The 19,539-nt window shown below is 48.8% G+C and overlaps 1 protein-coding gene across 1 annotated transcript in view; it reads left to right on the forward strand.

Annotated features, from left to right (window-relative positions):
• The window catches only part of MYL10 (myosin light chain 10), a 160,596-nt gene extending 145,962 nt beyond the window's left edge, over positions 1 to 14,634 (forward strand). Inside the window, exons 6-7 of the mRNA XM_069614990.1 lie at positions 5,832 to 5,880; positions 14,387 to 14,634. Of these exons, the coding sequence (XP_069471091.1) occupies positions 5,832 to 5,880; positions 14,387 to 14,491 (154 nt within the window). The 3' untranslated portion in view covers positions 14,492 to 14,634. The remainder of the gene's footprint in view (positions 1 to 5,831; positions 5,881 to 14,386) is intronic.
• The last annotated feature ends 4,905 nt before the right edge of the window (positions 14,635 to 19,539 follow it).

The following is a 19,539-nucleotide window of genomic DNA, read 5'->3' on the forward strand; positions in this document are numbered from 1 at the left end:
TTCTGCCATCACCTGCCAGACCCATATGTTCAAGCCACCAACCGCCGCCCACATGCCAATCACCAGACCCCCTCCTGTCCCAGCCACCTGCATTGTCCCATAAGTATTGTACTCCCTCATTTGTGAACTGGAGGGGCTAGGGCACGGACAGTGGTTGGGAGCTGCAGAAAGTAAACAATGCTAAAGTCAGAGCTCTCTGTACTTTTGGTTTGGAACTGCCCCTGCAGTCCCTGAGCTAGGGGTTGAAATGGCATTGCCCTGGTAGTACGAGAGCTGTCAGGGGTAGCAGCTGGTTCCCCTGGCAATACCCACATTTCGTCCCTGTAGTGAAGTAGGAATGGGGAGCTCTGATGGAGAAATGTACGGATGCACATGGTGGAGCAGTGTGGGGAGGCGCAAGGTAAAGGCACACTGTTGAAGCAACACAGAGATACAGTGATAATGCAAGGTGGGGGCACACTGGTGGAGCAAGGTCCCCTGCTGGAGGAGGGTGAGATGGAGCAGAGTAAGGCTGGAGCAGGGTAAGATGGAGCAGAGTAAGGCTGGAGCAGGGTAAGATGGAGCAGAGTAAGGCTGGATCAGGGTGAGGTGGCGCAGAGTAAGGCTGGGCAGAGCTTAGTAAGGATGGAGCAGGGTGAGATGGAGCAGTGTAAGGCTGGAGCAGGGTGAGATGGAGCAGAGTAAGCTGAAGCAGAGCAGAGTAAGGCTGGAGCTGGGTGAGATGGAGCGGAGTAAACTGAAGCAGAGCAGAGTAAGGCTGGAGCAGGGTGAGATGGAGCGGAGTAAGAAGCTGGAGCAGAGCAGAGTAAGGCTGGAGCAGGGTGAGATGGAGCAGAGTAAGGCTGGAGCAGGGTGAGATGGAGCAGAGTAAGCTGAAGCAGAGCACAGTAAGGCTAGAGCAGGGTGAGATGGAGCGGAGTAAGAAGCTGGAGCAGAGCAGAGTAAGGCTGGAGCAGGGTGAGATGGAGCAGAGTAAGACTGGAGCAGAGCAGAGTAAGGCTGGAGCAGGGTGAGATGAAGCGGAGTAAGAAGCTGGAGCAGAGCAGAGTAAGGCTTGAGCAGAGCAGAGTAAGGCTGGAGCAGGGTGAGATGGAGCAGAGTAAGGCTGGAGCAGAGTGAGGTGGAGCAGAGTAAGGCTGGAGCAGAGTGAGGTGGCGCAGATTAAGGCTGGGCAGAGCTTAGTAAGGATGGAGCAGGGTGAGATGGAGCAGAGTAAGCTGAAGCAGAGCAGAGTAAGGCTGGAGCAGGGTGAGATGGAGCGGAGTAAGAAGCTGGAGCAGAGCAGAGTAAGGCTGGAGCAGGGTGAGATGGAGCAGAGTAAGGCTGGAGCAGAGCAGAGTAAGGCTGGAGCAGGGTGAGATGGAGCGGAGTAAGAAGCTGGAGCAGAGCAGAGTAAGGCTGGAGCAGGGTGAGATGGAGCAGAGTAAGGCTGGAGCAGAGTAAGGCTGGAGCAGGGTAAGATGGAGCAGAGTAAGGCTGGAGCAGAGTGAGGTGGAGCAGAGTAAGGTTGAGAAGGGTGAGATGGAGCAGAGCATGGTTGGAGCAGAGCAGAGTAAGGCTGGAGCAGGGTGAGATGGAGCAGAGTAAGGCTGGAGTAGAGCAGTGTAAGGCTGGAGCAGGGTGAGATGGAACAGAGTAAGGCTGGAGCAGAGCAGAGTGAGGTTGGAGCAGGGTGAGATGGAGCAGAGTAAGGCTGGAGCAGAGCAGAGTAAGGCTGGAACAGGGTGAGAATTGGTGCAGAGTAAGGCTGGATCAGGGTGAGATAGAACAGAGTAAGGCTGGAGTAGGGCGAGATGGAGCAGAGTAAAGCTTGAGCAGGGTGAGATGGAGCAGAGTAAGGCTGGAGCAGGGTGCGATGGAGCAGAATAAGGCTGAGCAAAGCAGAGTAAAGCTGGAGCAGGGTGGGATAGAGCAGAGTAAGGCTGGAGCAGGGTGGGATGGAGAAGAGTAAGGCTGGAGCAGGGTGAGATGGAGCGGAGTAAGGTTGGAGCAAGGTGAGATGTCGCAGAGTAAGGCTGGAGCAGAGCAGAGTAAGGCTGGGGAAGGGTGAGATAGAGCAGAGTAAGGGGTGAGATGGAGCAGAGTAAGGTTGGGTCAGGGTGAGATGGAGGAGAGTAAGGCTGGAGCAAAGCAGAGTAAGGCTGGTGCAGGGTGAGATGGAGCCGAGTAAGGCTCGAGCAGGGTGAGATGGGGCAGAGTAAGGCTCGAGCAGGGTGAGATGGGGCAGAGTAAGGCTGGAGCAGGGTGAGATGGAGCAGAGTAAGGCTGGAGCAGGGTGAGATGGGGCACAGTAAGGGATATTTTCCCCTTACTTCAAATTGTCGGGGAACCTGCACTAAAGGGATGGCCTTATGGATGACACTCTCAGGCATTTGCCTGGGGTGGCAGACCAAAGGAGGCAGAAAAATTGCTAAATCAAACAAGCAAATGAGCGCCTTACACCCATTGCCCTCAAAGGTTAGCATGTCTGCTTAGAAGTGTCTTTGAAGTGTTCAAATTGATTTAGCTTCACACACCTCCAGTTAAGTCATGCATTACTGCCTGGCTGCTGCCAAAGGGTGATAGGAGAATCAAAATAAGAAATTAAAATGCAAGCCTCGAGATGGTAAGGAGTATAGAGGGGATGCAGGGATGGGTGGATGGACAATATGGATGGATGGGAAATGGGGTGGGATGAATCTAGGATTGTTGGATGAGAGATGAAAAGATGTATAGAAAATGGGAAAGGAGTGGCGGTGGGGTGGGTGGGAGGAAAGGAAATAGGAAGAGCATGTGTGTAGGCTGCAAGGATGGAGTGAAGGAAAGATAGACAGCAAAGGACTCGCGCGTCCCCAGGGGTGCGTCCACCATGCAACCTCTGGCACCCCTCCTTCTCGCGTAAATCTGGAGCATGGCAAATGAAGCCTTGTGTGGGCGCATTTGGGTGTGTGGGGCCAGTGCAGCACCTACTGTGGGGCCAGCACTGGCTCCACCCGTGCTGTACCTGCTGCACGGAATCGGGGAGCCCAGCTTCGATTCCCCGTTAATGGACCCCACTCAGAAGCACCGAAATGTATGCGCGTGGAACACAAGTAAAAGTAAAACACGACTTCGCGGCCACAACGCTCGCCTCCCCCAGACTCGTGTGGGATGTGCTGGATGACGGTCGCGTTCCCTGTGTGGTGATGGCTGCGAGTCACGTGAATAATAGCAGCCAGCTGCAGCTGCAAAGATGCGAAAACAGGTGCTCACACCAAGAACAAAAATAGCAATAAAATTACACATTTTCCGCGTAAGGGTAATTGTATTTCTCATAACTTGCTTATGAAGCTGCAATATGTACATGGCAGTGGGCAGCCCGCCTCAGCGGCCTTTCTATCAACCACTCCTTGAGATCTCAGGTGCTCATCACGCGGCAGTTTGGCACAGGCGCGTGCTACTGGAAAGTCGAAAGGCTATGGGTCGGTATTCAAACTTTGTTATACTGAGCCCACCCTTGAGTAAAAATATTGTTTTTGAGCTCCCCTCTCAAGCCATAACTATATTTCCTATTGAAAGCAGTCGCCGTCACCCCTTTTTAAAGAGCCCCACAACCCCCTGGACACCCTTCAGTCACCCCTACGGCAGACCAGAGCCACAGTTTGAAGACCACTGGCCTATGGCGACATGGCCGGCAACCTGAGGCCAGCAGGAATTGGGCGGAACCAGATGTTGTTTGTTTTAGTGTTTCATGCAGTGCGACCATGCTCCTGCCGTGGGGCATTTTTGGGGCACTAACGCATGATGCCAAGCCAGAAAAAGGCACCGTTCAAACAGCAACGTGGAACACGACAACCACCAGTGCTAGGGCCCGCGGCACGGTACCAGCAGAGGCCCACCAAATGCTCTGTTCTCCTGACAGAATATTCGGGAGGCCCTGAGAACATCGCACATGGAAAAGAATCTTCTAACTGAACCTTCAGAAAAAACTTGAAAACCTGGCTCTTTAATTCAGTCGACCCAGCCTTTCCACCTGCCGTGAAAAGGACACCTCCTGGGCGAATCCTCTTGAATGTTTTTTTTCTTTTTCCCAGGAATGCTTCTACTGCCAATGTAACTAGCGCCTAGACACCCGAGAGTTCAGGGCGCTGCAACAAATGCAAAAAGAAATTAACACTGAAGTGGGGCAAGGCTTACATTTGTAAGTTTGTAGGTGAGTCACCTACCGTGTACCTGCTCTACTGACAGCCCCCCTTATCACTCCAGTTTCCTTTTGAGGTTTTCCTAGTTTCACAATCATAGGTTGAAGACGGCAGGAAGTAAAGAGTACCACGTTCCACACTTTTTAGTAAAATCAGTCATCATTTGTCAGATGAGAACCGCCAAATGACATGTTTGTTTTTTGCTGCCCCGTTACTGGTGATGTGAGTCTTGGCCCTGATGGGTCAGTTCTTGCTTGCTGTTTAGGCCAGTAGCCTGCGTGGGACATCAAGCCCATCCCCGAGCCCCTCATATTCCTGCCCCCACAGTGATCAGTCTTTTGCATTTAAGCAATGAATTAATGTGAAGTTGCTGCAGACACAGCTGTATGTACAGGTAATGGGCTGGATGGAGGGGTGGCTCCAGTCTTTGGCAGATACCTTAGGAGGTGTGAATGGTGGGTGATTAGAAATGGGGGTGTGCATAAAGCTGCATGCTATGGGCACCATTACTAAAAGTAATGGGGTTAGTTTAAGATGAATTTTCTTTCACTCTGTTTCTTTCGGTCATTACACAGTGGTGGGGGGTTGAAGGGCAGGACGCAGGTATGAGGTTTGTGTTGCTGGGTGGTGGACGGGGGACAGGGGGCGCTACTCTTTTTGTGCACTTCGACCCCTGGTCGAACTGTGGGGAAAATATGTGATTTCCAAACAGACTGGTGGTGCCTCTGGAAGGCAAAGAGTTCTGGAGAAGAACGTGTGACATTTTAGGTAGATGAAAGAAATCTTGCTCCCAGTGATGTGTGACTGTTCTTTCCCCGGCATGATTTGCTCATTGGCCTGGTTGCTTCTGGCTGGTGAGCCTTGCCAATACTCACAAGCTTCACGGGATGTCCAGAGTTCATGGGGTGCCTATTACCCCCTTCCATTAGTGTGTGGGATTTGGTAGCATCTACTTGCAAAATCGTGAGGGAAAATGAGTATGCTGCGTTTCCTTGATGCATTTTCCTTTACTGGCCTCATTACAAGCTGGGATCTGATGGTCAAAATGGAAGTATTTGCCAAATATTGTCATTTTTCCCACTCTCCCATTTCTGGAATGTGTAGGGAAATACCTTTGGTGGTATTCCAATGACTACCACAGGAAGTATTGAGGGTCGGATTTTCAAAATTAAATCTGGCAGTTTTTACCTTCAACTCAAAGATAGGTGTAGAAATTGCACAAAAGCTCCAGAATGTTTTCCTGTACAGAGCTGAAAAGCAAGCTCCTCCCTTGAACACAGGAAAAGGACATGTTTGGGGGCATAAACGGGGGCATATCTGAGGACCAACCACCCACCACCTATCTCCTGTGATGCAGAAAGGGGTCATACAGGACCCTTTTTTCATTTCATAACATTTACAGCAGTGACAAAAACTGTACATAACCAATTTGCATCAATTGAGGGTGAAACCAGCGGTATTCCATTTTTGCCACCACCGTTTCCACTGTCCCATTGGTAAAGTCGTAATTGAGTGATTTCTTTGCTAATATCGTCCATGGTGGTGGATAATACGGCTAGTGGTAACGCAGAAAAGAAATCCACCTAATGTGTTTTAAAGTCCTAACCTTTGTCTTGGATAGGCATCAGGCTTGCCATGCTTGACCACATTCTCCTGTCTCTTTCTCCACAGCATCAAAGAAATGCTAATGACCCAAGCAGACCGCTTCAGCCAGGAGGAGGTAAGAGGATCACAGAATGCTACTCCATCTTCCGAGCTCTGTTCTCACCTCATCTGCCCACTTGGATTCTCACATTCCAAGGGTTTCCACAAATACCACTTATCCGCTCAAAATATGTGAGAAGCACGGAGGGCAGCCGAGACGTTGGGCCTCATTACACGGAATGCGGTAAACTATGGTGCTGTTAGCACCATGGTTGCTGCCGGTACCATACCGGTACCACCATGGAGGAAAGGGGAAACACCAACCCATTCCAAGGTTGGCGGGGCAGTAATTCCCTCTTTCTCCATGGCCCTTCCCCATTCCCATTTTTGCCCCATAGGGCTCAATGGGAATGGGGAAGGGGCTAATTACGGTGCCGCAAATTGCAGTACCGTAATTAGCACCAAGGTCCCTTTGCGGGTCCCAACTTTAATGGCTGGTCTACACCAGCCGTTAAGGTCGGGTCCCGCAAAGGGACCTCGTTGTAAGGTGGTAAGGGTTTACCGGTATGGTGCCCTTACCGGTAAACCCTTACCACCTACCGTGTAATGACGCCCTTTGCCATTTATCTTACGTCCATTGCGGCCCCCGCTAGGTCATGTGGTATCAGCCCACAGGTGAGTGCTAAAAGGTTCTTTAGAGTTCTCTTCAGTTTGGCAAGAGATTAGTGATCTTGTAAGGAGGCACATTGGCAGGGATCTAAATGGCTGGAATAAAGTGTAATCATCTCTCTTGGGATATACGCTATTGATGTATAGGGTCTTTACAAGGGTAGGATGCAGGGCAGAGATCTAGGGCAACGTATTATAAAGGGCAGTAGCCTCTCTGATCTTTGGTAGGGGGTGATAAGGGGATGTGTCTTCTCTGGTCTTCGGAAGCGTGTGATACAGGGCAGTGATCGCTCATATCTCGGGGCTTCAACGTGTTTGTTGTTTAGCGTTTTGTAATGAAGGGCATCAATATATCTCCTCTTTGGTATGGATTAATGTAGAGCAGTGAAATATATCTGCCTGGTCTTTGATAGGGTGTGATATATAGGGCAGAGATCTATATGGTTTATGGAAGGGTGCGATATGGCTCAGTGTTATCTGGTTTGCTGACGGTTATGTGATGTCATTAAGTGTTTGTCGGGTGCCATCACCACCATAGTGGTGCCCACCATTGTCTAATTAACTAGTGTATTGTGACCCCGCAAGGGTGTTGCCAGTCCTTGGCCTGTGGATAAGGGAAGGTTGAGAGAGACAGTGAAGGGAGATGGTGAGAATGCGGTGGGAGGGGATGGTGGAAAGGGGGGCTACAGTAAAGCAAAAACTTTATAAAGTCAGAGACACTACCAATGACGATTTGGGATATGGTTGTGGTTGTGGTTGTAGCGGTGCTTGTGTAATAGCTGATACCTATTGGTGTTCATGGGAAGAGAAGTCAATGATGTGCTGCTCAATTTCACTGTGATGGAAAACTAGAGCAAGCAAAGCAAGGAACTAGATGAAGTTGGTGATTGGATGTGTGATGGACTTGAGAGGTGCTTAAGTGGGTCCTATTAAGGTGGAGGGTGTCATCAGGGCAGTTTATAAGAAAACAAAAAAGGCCACATCTATCGGCGGAGAGGACTGGGTTTGCCAAACCAGCTGACAGAAGTGCCAGCGACAAGAATTGTGCTTGTAAAGATGTGTACATGGGAACACATGAGGAGTGTTGGGGAGGAGAGAAGAGGGGACATGATGGAGTTCAGTCCTGTGCAGTCAGACCCTCCAGACTGTTTATTGGGCATGGAATACACAGGGTTAAATGTATGCGAGACTGAATGGATGCTGAAGCAGGAGATTCTAGTTGGCTCTTGAGCTGGTTGACCTCAGAAAGCTAGCTGTAGCGCACCAAGGATGCTGGCGGTGCTGTGTAGTAGAGCATATATATCAAGTAAGGATAATGCAGACTGTATAAGGCCCAATAGGGGTTTGCCAGGAGAGGCAACATACTAGGCGTGTAGTACCAGAGCGCACACCAAAGATTCAGGAGATGGCAGACAGCCGTTTTGCGTCCCTCCTGCAGGTAAATGATGGCCTGGGCCAGTGGTTGTTTTGTAGGCTCTAGGAAGTATATGTAACTAGCCAGCAGCTTGGTGGTTGTGAGGTGGGGAGGAGGATTACCATCTGAGACTTTAGCCCCAGGCCAATAAGGTAACATCTCAAGGCACTATTTAAAGTCCTGCTAGGTGTGCACACAGACCTAGCTTATACACATCTCAGTGTTATCCATTCGCAAGCTAAGCAGAACACCAAGTCAAATGTTATGTTTGTTTGTTTGTGCATTTATATAGCGCTACGAACCCTCAGGTATCTGAGCCTGCTTATTTCCCACGGTGTGTGGTGCTCATTCAATTCAATGTGGGATCTGCAAGGATTGCATCGGCTGGATTTCCTGACCGAATGGACTCAGCCCTTCAGCCTTCAGCAGTCGAATACTAGAGTACTATTGCATTGGGTAATAACAGCTATTATTACAGCCCTTTGAAGCAGCAGAAACATGGCATGACGTTCCACGTTCAAACTTGATAATAATATGCAGAGTCGCTTGTTTCCGCAGCTGCGTTCTTGACTGATCCCAATGGGCGGGAATTAGACTAATGTGGTCAGCGTGTGTTATTAACGGTGTTAATAAACGCCAAGCTCAGCACTTGTCACAACCAATAGCTTTCTGAACAAAGGGGAATTATGCTGATTACACAGCAATGCCAGCATATTTATAGAGTCTATAAAAAGCATTAGGACAGCGCAGAACAAGCCCAAGGATATGTTGCATTCCAGACTGGAAGGCCTCATACCATTCGACAGAGTTTCAATCCTATTTTATTCGTTCCAATTGTTGCGCCTGTTGCACAGGGAAACCGCGCTCGCCATCTAGCTGGGTTACAGCAAGGATACGCTTGGCGCTGGATGCTCGCTGAGACACTGTAGTGTTAGTTTTAGGCCACTCCCACTGTGATAATGATGTGCGCTGAGTGTCCACCCACCGCCCTTCTCGAGTTCTCCTTCCTCGGAAGATAGTTTGGAGGCATTGAGACCTGTTTTAGGGTCAAGCAACATGAACATGTGTTTGACAGTGGCAGTGCTGGCGTATATGGTTGAGACATGACTCGTACCTTTTTTTTAAGCACTATCGGCATAGAATTGGATCAGCGCCGACATGCATTGTTGGCTAACACACATGGGGCCTCATTACAAGGTCTGCAGTAACCCGCCAGTGCTATCGGTGAGTTGCTGCCATCCTCGTAACACTGTTCCACCGCCTGAGATTCCGGTGCCACCAGGACATTACAAGTGCCAGCAGTGGAAACTGTAAGTCCCCATTCCTGTAGAGTCCCATAGAACGGAGGACACAGAAGCACTGGCACCACTGCTAATGGTGCCGGAGCTTCCGTGAAAACCATGACTGCAGGGGCCAGTGCTCCCGGCAGGTCAGACCGGCCGGTAGCACTGGCCCTTGCAGGTATTCTCGTAGTCTGGAGGTCCGGAAAGGCTGCCGGTACGTTGATACCGAAACCCTTATTTCCGGACCAACAGACTTGGAATGAGGCCCATGGAATGTATGAAGAAAAAGGACAAGGGAAAATCAACATGTATCAATCCATTGTTGGCTCAAAAGGCTAATGCTGCCCCTAAATGGAAGCACCCCCTGCTCCTGCATGGGAGTGCTCTCCGAGGTCAACGGTGCTGTGATGCGTATCTAAAAGGAAAGGAGAGCAAAATGTCCCTCCGCTAAGCTACACATGATATCTGCAGCTAAAAACACTAGACAGCCCCAGGTCAGGCCACAATGGTCTCTTTATACAAAATCAGAGCATTCCAACGGGGCATTTTTAATTACTTTCTTTTATTTACCCACAATGCAGTGTGTATTGTTGGCAGGCTTCATGGTCAGCTTTGGGTAAAACCAGCATTAAAGTGTAGGGTGCTTAAGTTAACACATAGTTTCACATGACCCTTTACACACACAGAAGTAGTCTATGTTGTGCGCTGATCTGCGCAGCGTCTTTCACACCCCTATTTTCCCTCAAACGTAACAATAGTTCATATAGTTCATTAACACGTATTTCCTGGGTGGGTTTGTTGCTCAGGCTGCTGCAGCAAGAGAGACAAGCATCCCCAAGCACCTCCCAGCTCTGGAAAATAGGGGGGCTAGGATGCCAGCTGCCTCTCTCACGTTTCAATGTAGCTTGCCACGTCCCTTTTTACCAAATGTTAATGGTACCAATTTGTTTTTTTTAAATGTAATTTCTGAAATTCTCAACAGTGCAAGCCCAATGTGTGAAAAAGCTAATCCCAAATTGAGTAAAAGAAAAGTCATCACTACATTAGAAAACGTAGGTCAATAGAAAATAAAGGTTCATTTAAAGGAAACTAGAAGCAATTTGTGGACAGGCTATTTTCATATAACCATCGTCCCTCTTCTTTGTCCTAACTCTGAAGAATGAGGCGGGCCACACCTCCCAGAAAGGAAACTCTTTTGCTAAACAAAAAAAATGTTGGATGAAGGTCTGGCTCATGCACCTGTACTTCCTGTCTTCCAGAAAGGGCCCAATTGCTTCAGGTATTAACCGACATTCATTTTTCTCCACATATTGATCCCACACAGTCTGTCCATAACGAGGTGAACGAGATCCATACCCGTAGCGATGATCATTGTCTCAAGGTGTTGGATGCTGCATTAGTCACCCCCATTGAGGGTGAGAACTATCTCAACATGCCCCCAATGTTCCTTACCTGAACAGTAACCTGGAAGTAAATGACACAAACCGGAAGTCAGGCATAGTCAGGCAGCTCCTGCACCCAGCTCTCTGCTGTGTACAGTTTAAGACCCAGGACGAGGGGGCGGTACCTAGAATTAAAATTAGCGCCTTTCAATTTTTATCAAAACAATTGTTTAGTAGTTCCATTGGGCATCCCAAGGTTGCTTCACGTGCAGGCAGATGCAGACCAGTCCAGGAGGAGAACAGGGAGATTGCGGTCTAGACATCATTAGGAGCACAAAAAGAGGATAAGACATCCCAGCTTTAGAAGCGGTGTGGGTACCCACAATAGAACCTCCTAAGTGCCCACTGCTCCCTTCGAAACATTTACATTGGGGGATTTAAAGACATTAATCAAAGACAACTGTAGACCCAGCCCTCAACAGAAAACGACCCCTATCCTGTCCCAGCACTTTCAATCAGTAGCTCCTGCACCAGCCTTACCCACAGAAGGCCAACGCACTGCAGATCCAGCCTCTGAGGAACAATAGGGGGAGTGCAATTTGGCGGGACTATGGGCCTCATTACGAGGTCGGCGGTAAGGGGTTAATGGCGCCACTAAGAATGCCGGTGCCGTTAACCCCTTACTGCCGCATTATGAGGTCCCTTAGTGGGTCCCTTAGCAAGAGCTGCTAAAGGACCAGGGAGCTAATAACGGGCCCGTTATTAGCTCCCTCCCCATTGAGCCCTATAGGGGTATTTTGAATGAGGAACTACCGGGTCCTCCAAGGTTGGAATGGCCCGGTAATTCCTCATTCAAGAAACCCGGACCCGAGTTTGGAGCCAGCCATGGCCTAATAGCACCATGGCTACCTCCAAACTCGTAATGAGGCCCATATCTTAGAAGGAAGGTAGTTATTGCCCATATCATCTCCATCCTTGGACTCTGCAAAATCCTTGCCACTTTGGTACCGTCTCCCAAATCCGAGGATTCCTACAGCAGATGTGACCCTTCCTCTGTACCAGGTCACCCATGGGTCTGCACACAACCCATGCACCCACAATCTAGTTTTAAAAGAATGGAGGGACCCGGAGATGATTGAGACAGCGTGCAGTGGCCCAATACGAAACCCTTTATGGGTTTGACACAGAGTTTCTGGGACTGTCTAAAGTTGACTCTCTTTTCCATTGCTTCAAAGTTAAAACCCCTCTCTGACCAGAGGATGCCTCCCCTCCAGCCATCATAGATAAGAGGTTCATGTTTCATCCTTCTTCTGCGTGAGGGCAAGAAGTTATGCAGCAAACTTTTCAATATCAAACCTTAAGGACTTGAAGGACTTTATTTCAGCCCTGGAAGAAGGAACAGACTTCCCCTCTCTCAAAGATCTATTAGAGAACGAATTATTGTTCACATCGGACATCAGCTGCAATTTCCTTTGTCATAGACTAAGTGGCAATGTTTGCAGGGTCACCTCTTTTGTCACATGAAACATATGTGCTCTGGAGGAAGTTTCAGTGGTAGTAGGAAAGGCGACACTTCTGGCTGAGGTCATCCATCTCCATCTCCCTTTCCTGTGCCAGACGCGTGTCGGGCAAAGAATGGGAGAACTGGTAAAGGCAGCAAAAGAAGAATGTGAGCTTTCCCTTTTATAAAGCACAAGTCATGCCGCACACAGACGGGTACTACTGATAAAAGTTCTCCAGATTGGGCTCACTTTCCTGGGGGTGATGTAGCGCATGGCCCAAGCAGAGACAATACGTCCACCTCCATGAGCCATCTCCCTTGAAACCACACCTCCATACCTAAATCCTGACTCTTCCCTGGGGGGACCTACCAGGATGCCTGTACCCAGAAATCCCAGTGAGAGGCAGTCAGAACCTCTTCACCAACATATTGTCAAGAGAGGTTTCAGACTTATGTCTTTTGGCTGATAAGGTCTTACCCTAGGCTTCTCCTTGTAACGCCTCGCATGGCCCCAGGTTGAGTCCCTGGCTTAAGCACTATGTGAAAAGTCTGGCTTTGAAATCAGGAATCTGACTACTCCAAACAAAGCTGAGGAGTCTTCTCAGTTATATTCCTGGTCCGAAGACTTCAATAGGCTTTGGCCCTATTATAGACAACAGTCTAATCCTTCAAGATGGAAACTCAATGACCATCCCCAGCTTCTCCCCAGGGCACTTCCTCTGCTCTGTAGACCTACATGATGCACAACCATGGCACTTCCTTTGCTCAGTAGACCTACATGATCCAATCACCACCACTTCAATTAGGCCGTGAGACCAGAGACTCGTAAATTATCCATTTCAGAGGGTGCAATTCTAGTTCTCCATGCTGCCCTTCACCTCTGCAAGTGTCGACGGAGGGATTCTCTAAGCAACCAAAGGTCATCTTCCCCTGAATGGGGAGCCGGGAGGCGCGCTGTCAGCAGGCAGCAGGGAATAGTCTATACAGTCGAGCAGCATTCAACAGGGCAGCGGTCTACTCTGTGCATACAATGGATGGAACAAAACGGAGGAAATATACTTCCTTGGCTCTGTGCTATTGCTGCCTTTAGTACCTTTTGGAAAGGCCTGACTAAAACGCTGGCTGGGTGTCAAGTCAGGCATCATGTGAGTCATGCGGTTTTCCTTAGGCCAAGTAAGTCTCATGGGAGATGCATGGAGTTGGGACTCGCAAAGTTGTGACTTTTTCCCTTCCAGGATAGGCTGCTTGCAGCATGCAGGGAACTGGCCATACACATCAGGATAGTCCTGCAACATACAGGATAGCTGCCCACCCTTTTGAAGGTGGACAGCACTGTCAGATATTGCTCCTAGGCCGTATTTGTACACAACCACCATAAAAAGTGAGCAGTGTTTACATGTAGTGTTGCCAGTAAAAAAACCTCAAAGGACAGTAGAGGGGCAGTTGATTTACATGTGCGTCTTTTTAAATGACACTGGGGCATCACCCAAACATCAGGACCTGTTAAGTGCATGTTCCGCATCTTATGTATAGAGCGGGCTCCTTAAGCCAGCGCTCATCCATCTCATTATGCCCGGCGGCGCTCCAAGTAATCTTGCATAAGAGCGCTTTCACAGAAAAGCACTCCCTGCACTCACAACTGCTACCACTGTCCACTCCCCACCTGACCTGAGCCTGGGTGATCTGCTCCCCTCTGTTTCCTCCCGATTACTTGTAGATCCCTTGCTACCACACTGCCCGCCGCCCCGCCCCTGGTAGCTCCCCGCTCCCTTGCTACTCTGCGTCCTTCACCATGTGCTCCCCCTATGATTGTAAAGCACTCCGTGGCTTTCTGAAGCTAGGTCCTCACTCAACAAATACCCTAATAATAATAGAAAGATTCCAGCGGGGTGTATTTTGAGTGGGGAGGGGCAGGTAGTGCGTGTGAATGGCCATAGGGACTAGCATGGGCATGGGAGGTCAATGAATCTTTAAATAACCAAACAACACCTGCAGGCTGTGTGTCCTTCCTCTCATCTCATCGCTCTCCTATCTTCACTTGCCATGACAATAGTTTCAGCCTATAAGCAGCGCTCTCTGCACCACCTAATATCCAAAACTAACAAAAGATAAAAGGCAAATCTGATGATGGTGTTTGACCAATGACGTTCTAAGTATGGCAAAGTGGCGTAGAACCATTACTCCTCACTAAAAGAGTTCAGTTCACAGAGAACGCAGCACCACTGTGAGAGTTGTTCTTGTTGGTGGTGGTTGGTAGCCAAGGGACTAGATTGTGAAAGCTGTTACACTTTCCATGATCGGATCGCTCATCCGTTGCGTATTTTGTCTTCCAGATCACCCAGATGTTTAATGCCTTCCCCCCAGATGTCGCTGGTAACCTCGACTACAAGAACCTATGCTACATCATCACTCATGGTGAAGAGAAGGACCAGGAATAACGGCCCCATGTGTAGGACAGCCAAAAGAGGAAGGAACCACCACGTGAGCTCATCCAGGCCTCCCTGATGAGTTAATGGAGAACCTACAACTTGTGTAAAGTTAATGTAGCAAATCATCCACCAAAATAAAACCTTTACACCAATTTTGCAAATCTTTGACTTTTCTCTTGAAGTTCTTGCAAGACATCGGATGTCGCCACTTGCCTCTGTCTTTCCCGTTCGAACCCGGATGATAGCGCCTAGGACTGTCCTGCATCACGCTGAAGCATTACTAGCATTGTGTACAGAGAATTGTTACCCGTTTAAATCGCACGCAAAATTGTAAATAAAAGAAGCCTTTTGTGAAAATAATTTCAGTGCGCTTTTATTTGAGAGAAAAACAGGCGTGCACGTGCTTATTTTTACCATTGTTGATTTGCACAGCATCTACTGCAAAACAAAATTACCTTATGATTCTCCAAGAGGAGAGGGAGGCAGGGGAAGACAAGACAATGTCCCTCATCACAAGGTTGGCGTAATGGGTTTACCGGCACCGGTAAAGGTGCCGGTGGCGGTAAACCCATTCCGCCCTACCACGCGGTCTCCTCGCGGGACCCGCAATGGGTGCCTGGTAAAACCAGGCATCCATTCCGGGTCCCGCGAGGACACCAGGGAGCTAACAACGGGCCCGTAACTAACGGGCCCGTTGTTAGCTCCATCCCCATTCCCATTGAGCCCTATGGGGGCTCGAATGGGAATGGGGATGGACCGGGTCCGGGGTCCTTTGATGGGGAATTACCGGGTCCGCCAAGGTTGCGATGGCCCGGTAAGTTCTCCTTTGAGGAACCCGGGCCTGGAATGCAGTAAGGAGGCAACCATGCCGCTAAAAGCGGCATGGTTACCTCCAACCTCCTGATGAGGGCCAATGTGTGAGACAGTCAACTGATCACTCACATATCCTGAAACATTCGCATCACAGGATTGGTAGTAAGTGGGACAGGTAGCTAGCAATAGCCGTTTTGGGAGAAGAACCTTACGGGGGATGGGGGTGTATGTGAAAGGTGCGGGCAGGAGCCACGAGCACCTGATGGCCATGTACAAATTAATTGTTAGACGGCAGGGAAAGGTTCTGCAGCTGTTCAAATGAGCCATTAGAGGTAGCAATTTAATTAACCATGAAAGAGGAGCATTCAAGTTCGAAAGCTTCTTCAAGAAGCATAATTGTTTTTTTTTATCCTGAGTATTTTCCAGTAAACTTGCCTTGTCAAGAGGGGTTGAGAGCCCCTCTCTGATAAACTGGGGGATGTCTAAGGAGAAGTCCAGAGACAGTCTTACCCCTGAGCTGGACAGTTTTAACAGATGGGGCCCAATTCCTTCCGCCCTTGTTGGTGCCAAGATCTTTTTGTGCGAACCATTTGCTTCTCTAGCCTCGCCTCCAAAAACAGAGAGGGGCCAGAGTTGTTCTTATTTTTTCTGGCCTCACCTGTCCAAAGACCAAAACTCAACCACTATAAAGAGGAAACCAGCATAAACACTCACCCCTGATGGAGACCAGTTGCAGGGAAAGAAAGGACTGCCGATGGGAGACCAGGGAGCCGCATTGTTGACAAGCAAAGCTGGGCATGCCATCACTAAGGGAATGAGGACATGAGAGGATATAGCAGTGTCCTGATACAGCAGAGAAGAAAGTCCCACAGAGATGCTGAAGGGATCAAGCAGGCCCACACCTCAACTCAGAGGTCCCCTAGGCCACCTGGGATCTATTGGAGAGCAGGACGTTCCAACTACAAAAAGACTAACTCACAACCTCCCTGGACTGGGGCACCAAAACATAAACACTAACATTAACTCTCGCCCGCCACCAGCAGTCATACCTGGCAAGCCTGCGCGGAAGAAGTGTGGCGGGGCTTCGCACCCTTCATAGAGATTTTCATCACACACACACACTGTTGAGGGGGGACGGGGAACCATCGCAATCTGTTGCAGGAGGCCTATCAGTGTGTTTGCCAGAGCCACTCTGGCCAAAGAGCACGAGTGAGGGAGATGGGAGGGCCCCAGTCTCTGTCCCATCTACTTGAGACTGGCTACAATTGCAAAGTACCCCTTGCAATCGATCCATTGCTGCTGTACGCCACTGTCTTCTCTATCCATTTTTAGGACTACTGCGTCCCGAGATCCTTGTGGCAGAGGACAGAACATGCAACCCACCGGTGAGAGAAGAGGCAGCGAACAGCAAGATGGCTCAACGTTGCTTGTGGCACGCCCGCGATCAGGACTCTTATCTGCTATGAAACACAAACTCTGAAACAGACTTGCTGTAGCTGGCTGCCAGTGCTGCCTACCTTCGAAAAGGTGGCGAGGCTTAAGCAAGCTTTACATTTTCCTATCTCTGTAACTTGGCCCCTCAGGCATAGTAAGGCAGGCATTGGCTGGGGAAACCAGCTGAGGCTGAGAGCAAATGGAAGGGGGAGGATAAAGACTAAAGGGGCCCGGAAGAATGGATGAGTATGGGTTGTTCGGAAGAGGTCAAGGGAGGAGAAGGCAGATCGAGAGACCATGTTGAGGAAGGACAGAGGAGTAGAGCATGGAAGAGAATTACAGAGAATGCGTGCAAGGTGAGCTATTTGTTGGTGCAAGACAGAGGCACTTGATTATGAAAGTGTATGGATGGTTAGTAAAGAGAGTGAGTAAGACTAAGTGGATGTCATAAATGAGGCTGATTGTGAAAGGTGATTGAGTGGGTGAAGGGAGGGTGAATGTGAGAATAAGAGGGGTGGACTGTAATGTAGGGTGGAGAGTAGTGTAGAGGAGAGGTAAGAGTAGGCAGTGGTGGGAATGGAGAGCAGTAGACTGTATGTAATGTTATGTTAAGTTATGTTAAGTACACTTCTAAAGCGCAATGTACATCCAAAAGCAACTTGGTGCTACAAACCATTTAGGCTCAGACCAGGACAGCAGAGAGAGGGGACACATCTAAAACAGATGGGTCTTTAATAGGCGGCGAAAGGATAAATGAGGAGTCACAGCCCGCAGAGTATGGTGGAGTGAGTTCCAGACTTTCCCAGCTGCCACAGAGAAGGCTCATCCCCCTATATGAGAACGCTTTACAGAAGGGATACAAATTGTTAAAGACGATTGGGAGCGCAGTGACCTAGCAGGAATATAGGTACAGAATTTGGCCTGAACGTATTCAACTCCAATTCTATAGAACGCTCTGTGCACAATTCATAGAGACTTGAATGGAACACATTTCTGTACCGAGAGCCAGTGTAATTGGTGTAGGAGTGGGGCCAAATGGAGGATGAAGAATCACCCTGGCAACCATGTTTTGTAACAACTGAAGGTGAAGCAAATAAGATGGCTGTGCCAGGTAGAGGGAATTTCAGTAGTCATTACTACTAAGAACCAGAGAGGAGACCACTGGGCCATGAAAGCAGGAGGGAATAAAAGGATGACCCTTGCGAAAAATCTGCAGCTTTAAGTGACCAGATTGACAAACCAGGTCCTTCATCAACAGAGAAGCTGAAATTTCTACATCTAGATCCTTCACCACTGCAACTGGAGAAGGGCAAGGCCCAAGAGTGGAAGGCCAAACATCAGGGGTCCAGTATAGGGAAGGATCAGAATGTCCTACAACTAGCACCTCTGTTTTCACAGCATTAGGCTTCAGCCAGTTGTCGGCCATCCACCCCCCACCCCTACGTCATCAAGGCAGTTCATCAGCCATGCAGCTGTCTCAGAAGAAGAGAGATCAAGCCGGAAGATAAAGTGTGTGTCGTCGGCGTAGGAATAGCACATGAAGCCGTGTGAGGGGCTGAATATAAATTTTAAACAGAATGGGAGATAGAGTGGAGCCTTGATGGACTCTGCTCACTAAAGCCATAGGTTTAGAGCAGAAAGGTGATAGAAAGATAGACTGGAAGGAGGAAAACGATGCAGGTTCCTGTCTAGGGAGTCCAGCACAGGATGGACAGGTGATCAGGGTGGGGTGGTCTACAGTATCAAAGGCGGCAGACAGGTCTAATAAAATCAGCACCCCCACTCCAGCCTGGTCCACAGGGTATGTCAGAAAATCCACTACAGATACAAGTACAGATTCCATACCCCTACCAGGATAAAAGCCAATTGAAATGGATTGAATAAATTAGAAGACTCTACAAAGGAACTTAGCAAGGTGTGATCAAAGATTCCATCAATTTCATAAGGAATAGCAGAAGTGATAGTGGAGAGTAGAGCATAGTGAGAGTGAAGATTAAAGAGTAGAGTGAATGGGGATTAGAGAAGAATAGTGGGACAGGAGTGTATTCTGAGTGGAGAGTAGTGGAGAGGGGAGTGGAGAGTACTAGATTGAAAATGTAGAATAGGAGTGGATGTGAGCTAACATCATTTTGAAGGGATTAAGTGAGAAAGAGAGAGGGAAAGAAAGAAGACAGTGGGAGGAAGAGTAGGGGAGAGTAGCATGAAGGCAAAGGAAGGAAATTACCTTAATTCTCTCGCACCCTTCTAATCCTTGTAGAGTGAGGCCTAGGTGGTTGGAAGACACCAATTCCTGTGATGATTTTTATTGTGGGATCCAGGTTAGGATCCATCTACAAAACCCTAGAGGGAGAAAGAAACACAAGGAGCCAGATTCTAGATAATAGAAGATTACAGATCTCTAGTGTTCACCTGCGGAATTGAGCAAATCTGGGCTAGTTTGGAGGGATACTCAGGGAAGATGAGAGGGACTGCCCTCAGTTGGACCCGATTTAAATTCACAATAGAAACCAAAAAACCATCTTTGGGCCTCATAACAAGTTTAGTGGTGCTGGAAAAAGGTGGCGATAATTCTGTTAACTCCACTTTTCGAGTTGTAACGGAATTACCACCATTTTTCATGCACCACCAAATTATAGGTTTTGGTGATCATCCAGATGTAAAGGCGACATCTACCCACCTAATATCATTAAAGAGGCAGCTAAAGATATGGCCCTGTTTATAACCTCCTTCATAAATAACTCCTTCAGGACCTGTGCTGGCCCCACCAACCTCAAGGAGGCCTGGGTACTCCCACTACTTAACAAAACCAA

This window comes from Ambystoma mexicanum, chromosome 9 (assembly GCF_040938575.1).
Source record: "Ambystoma mexicanum isolate Mex_15411 chromosome 9, UKY_AmexF1_1, whole genome shotgun sequence".
Lineage (NCBI taxonomy): Eukaryota > Metazoa > Chordata > Amphibia > Caudata > Ambystomatidae > Ambystoma > Ambystoma mexicanum.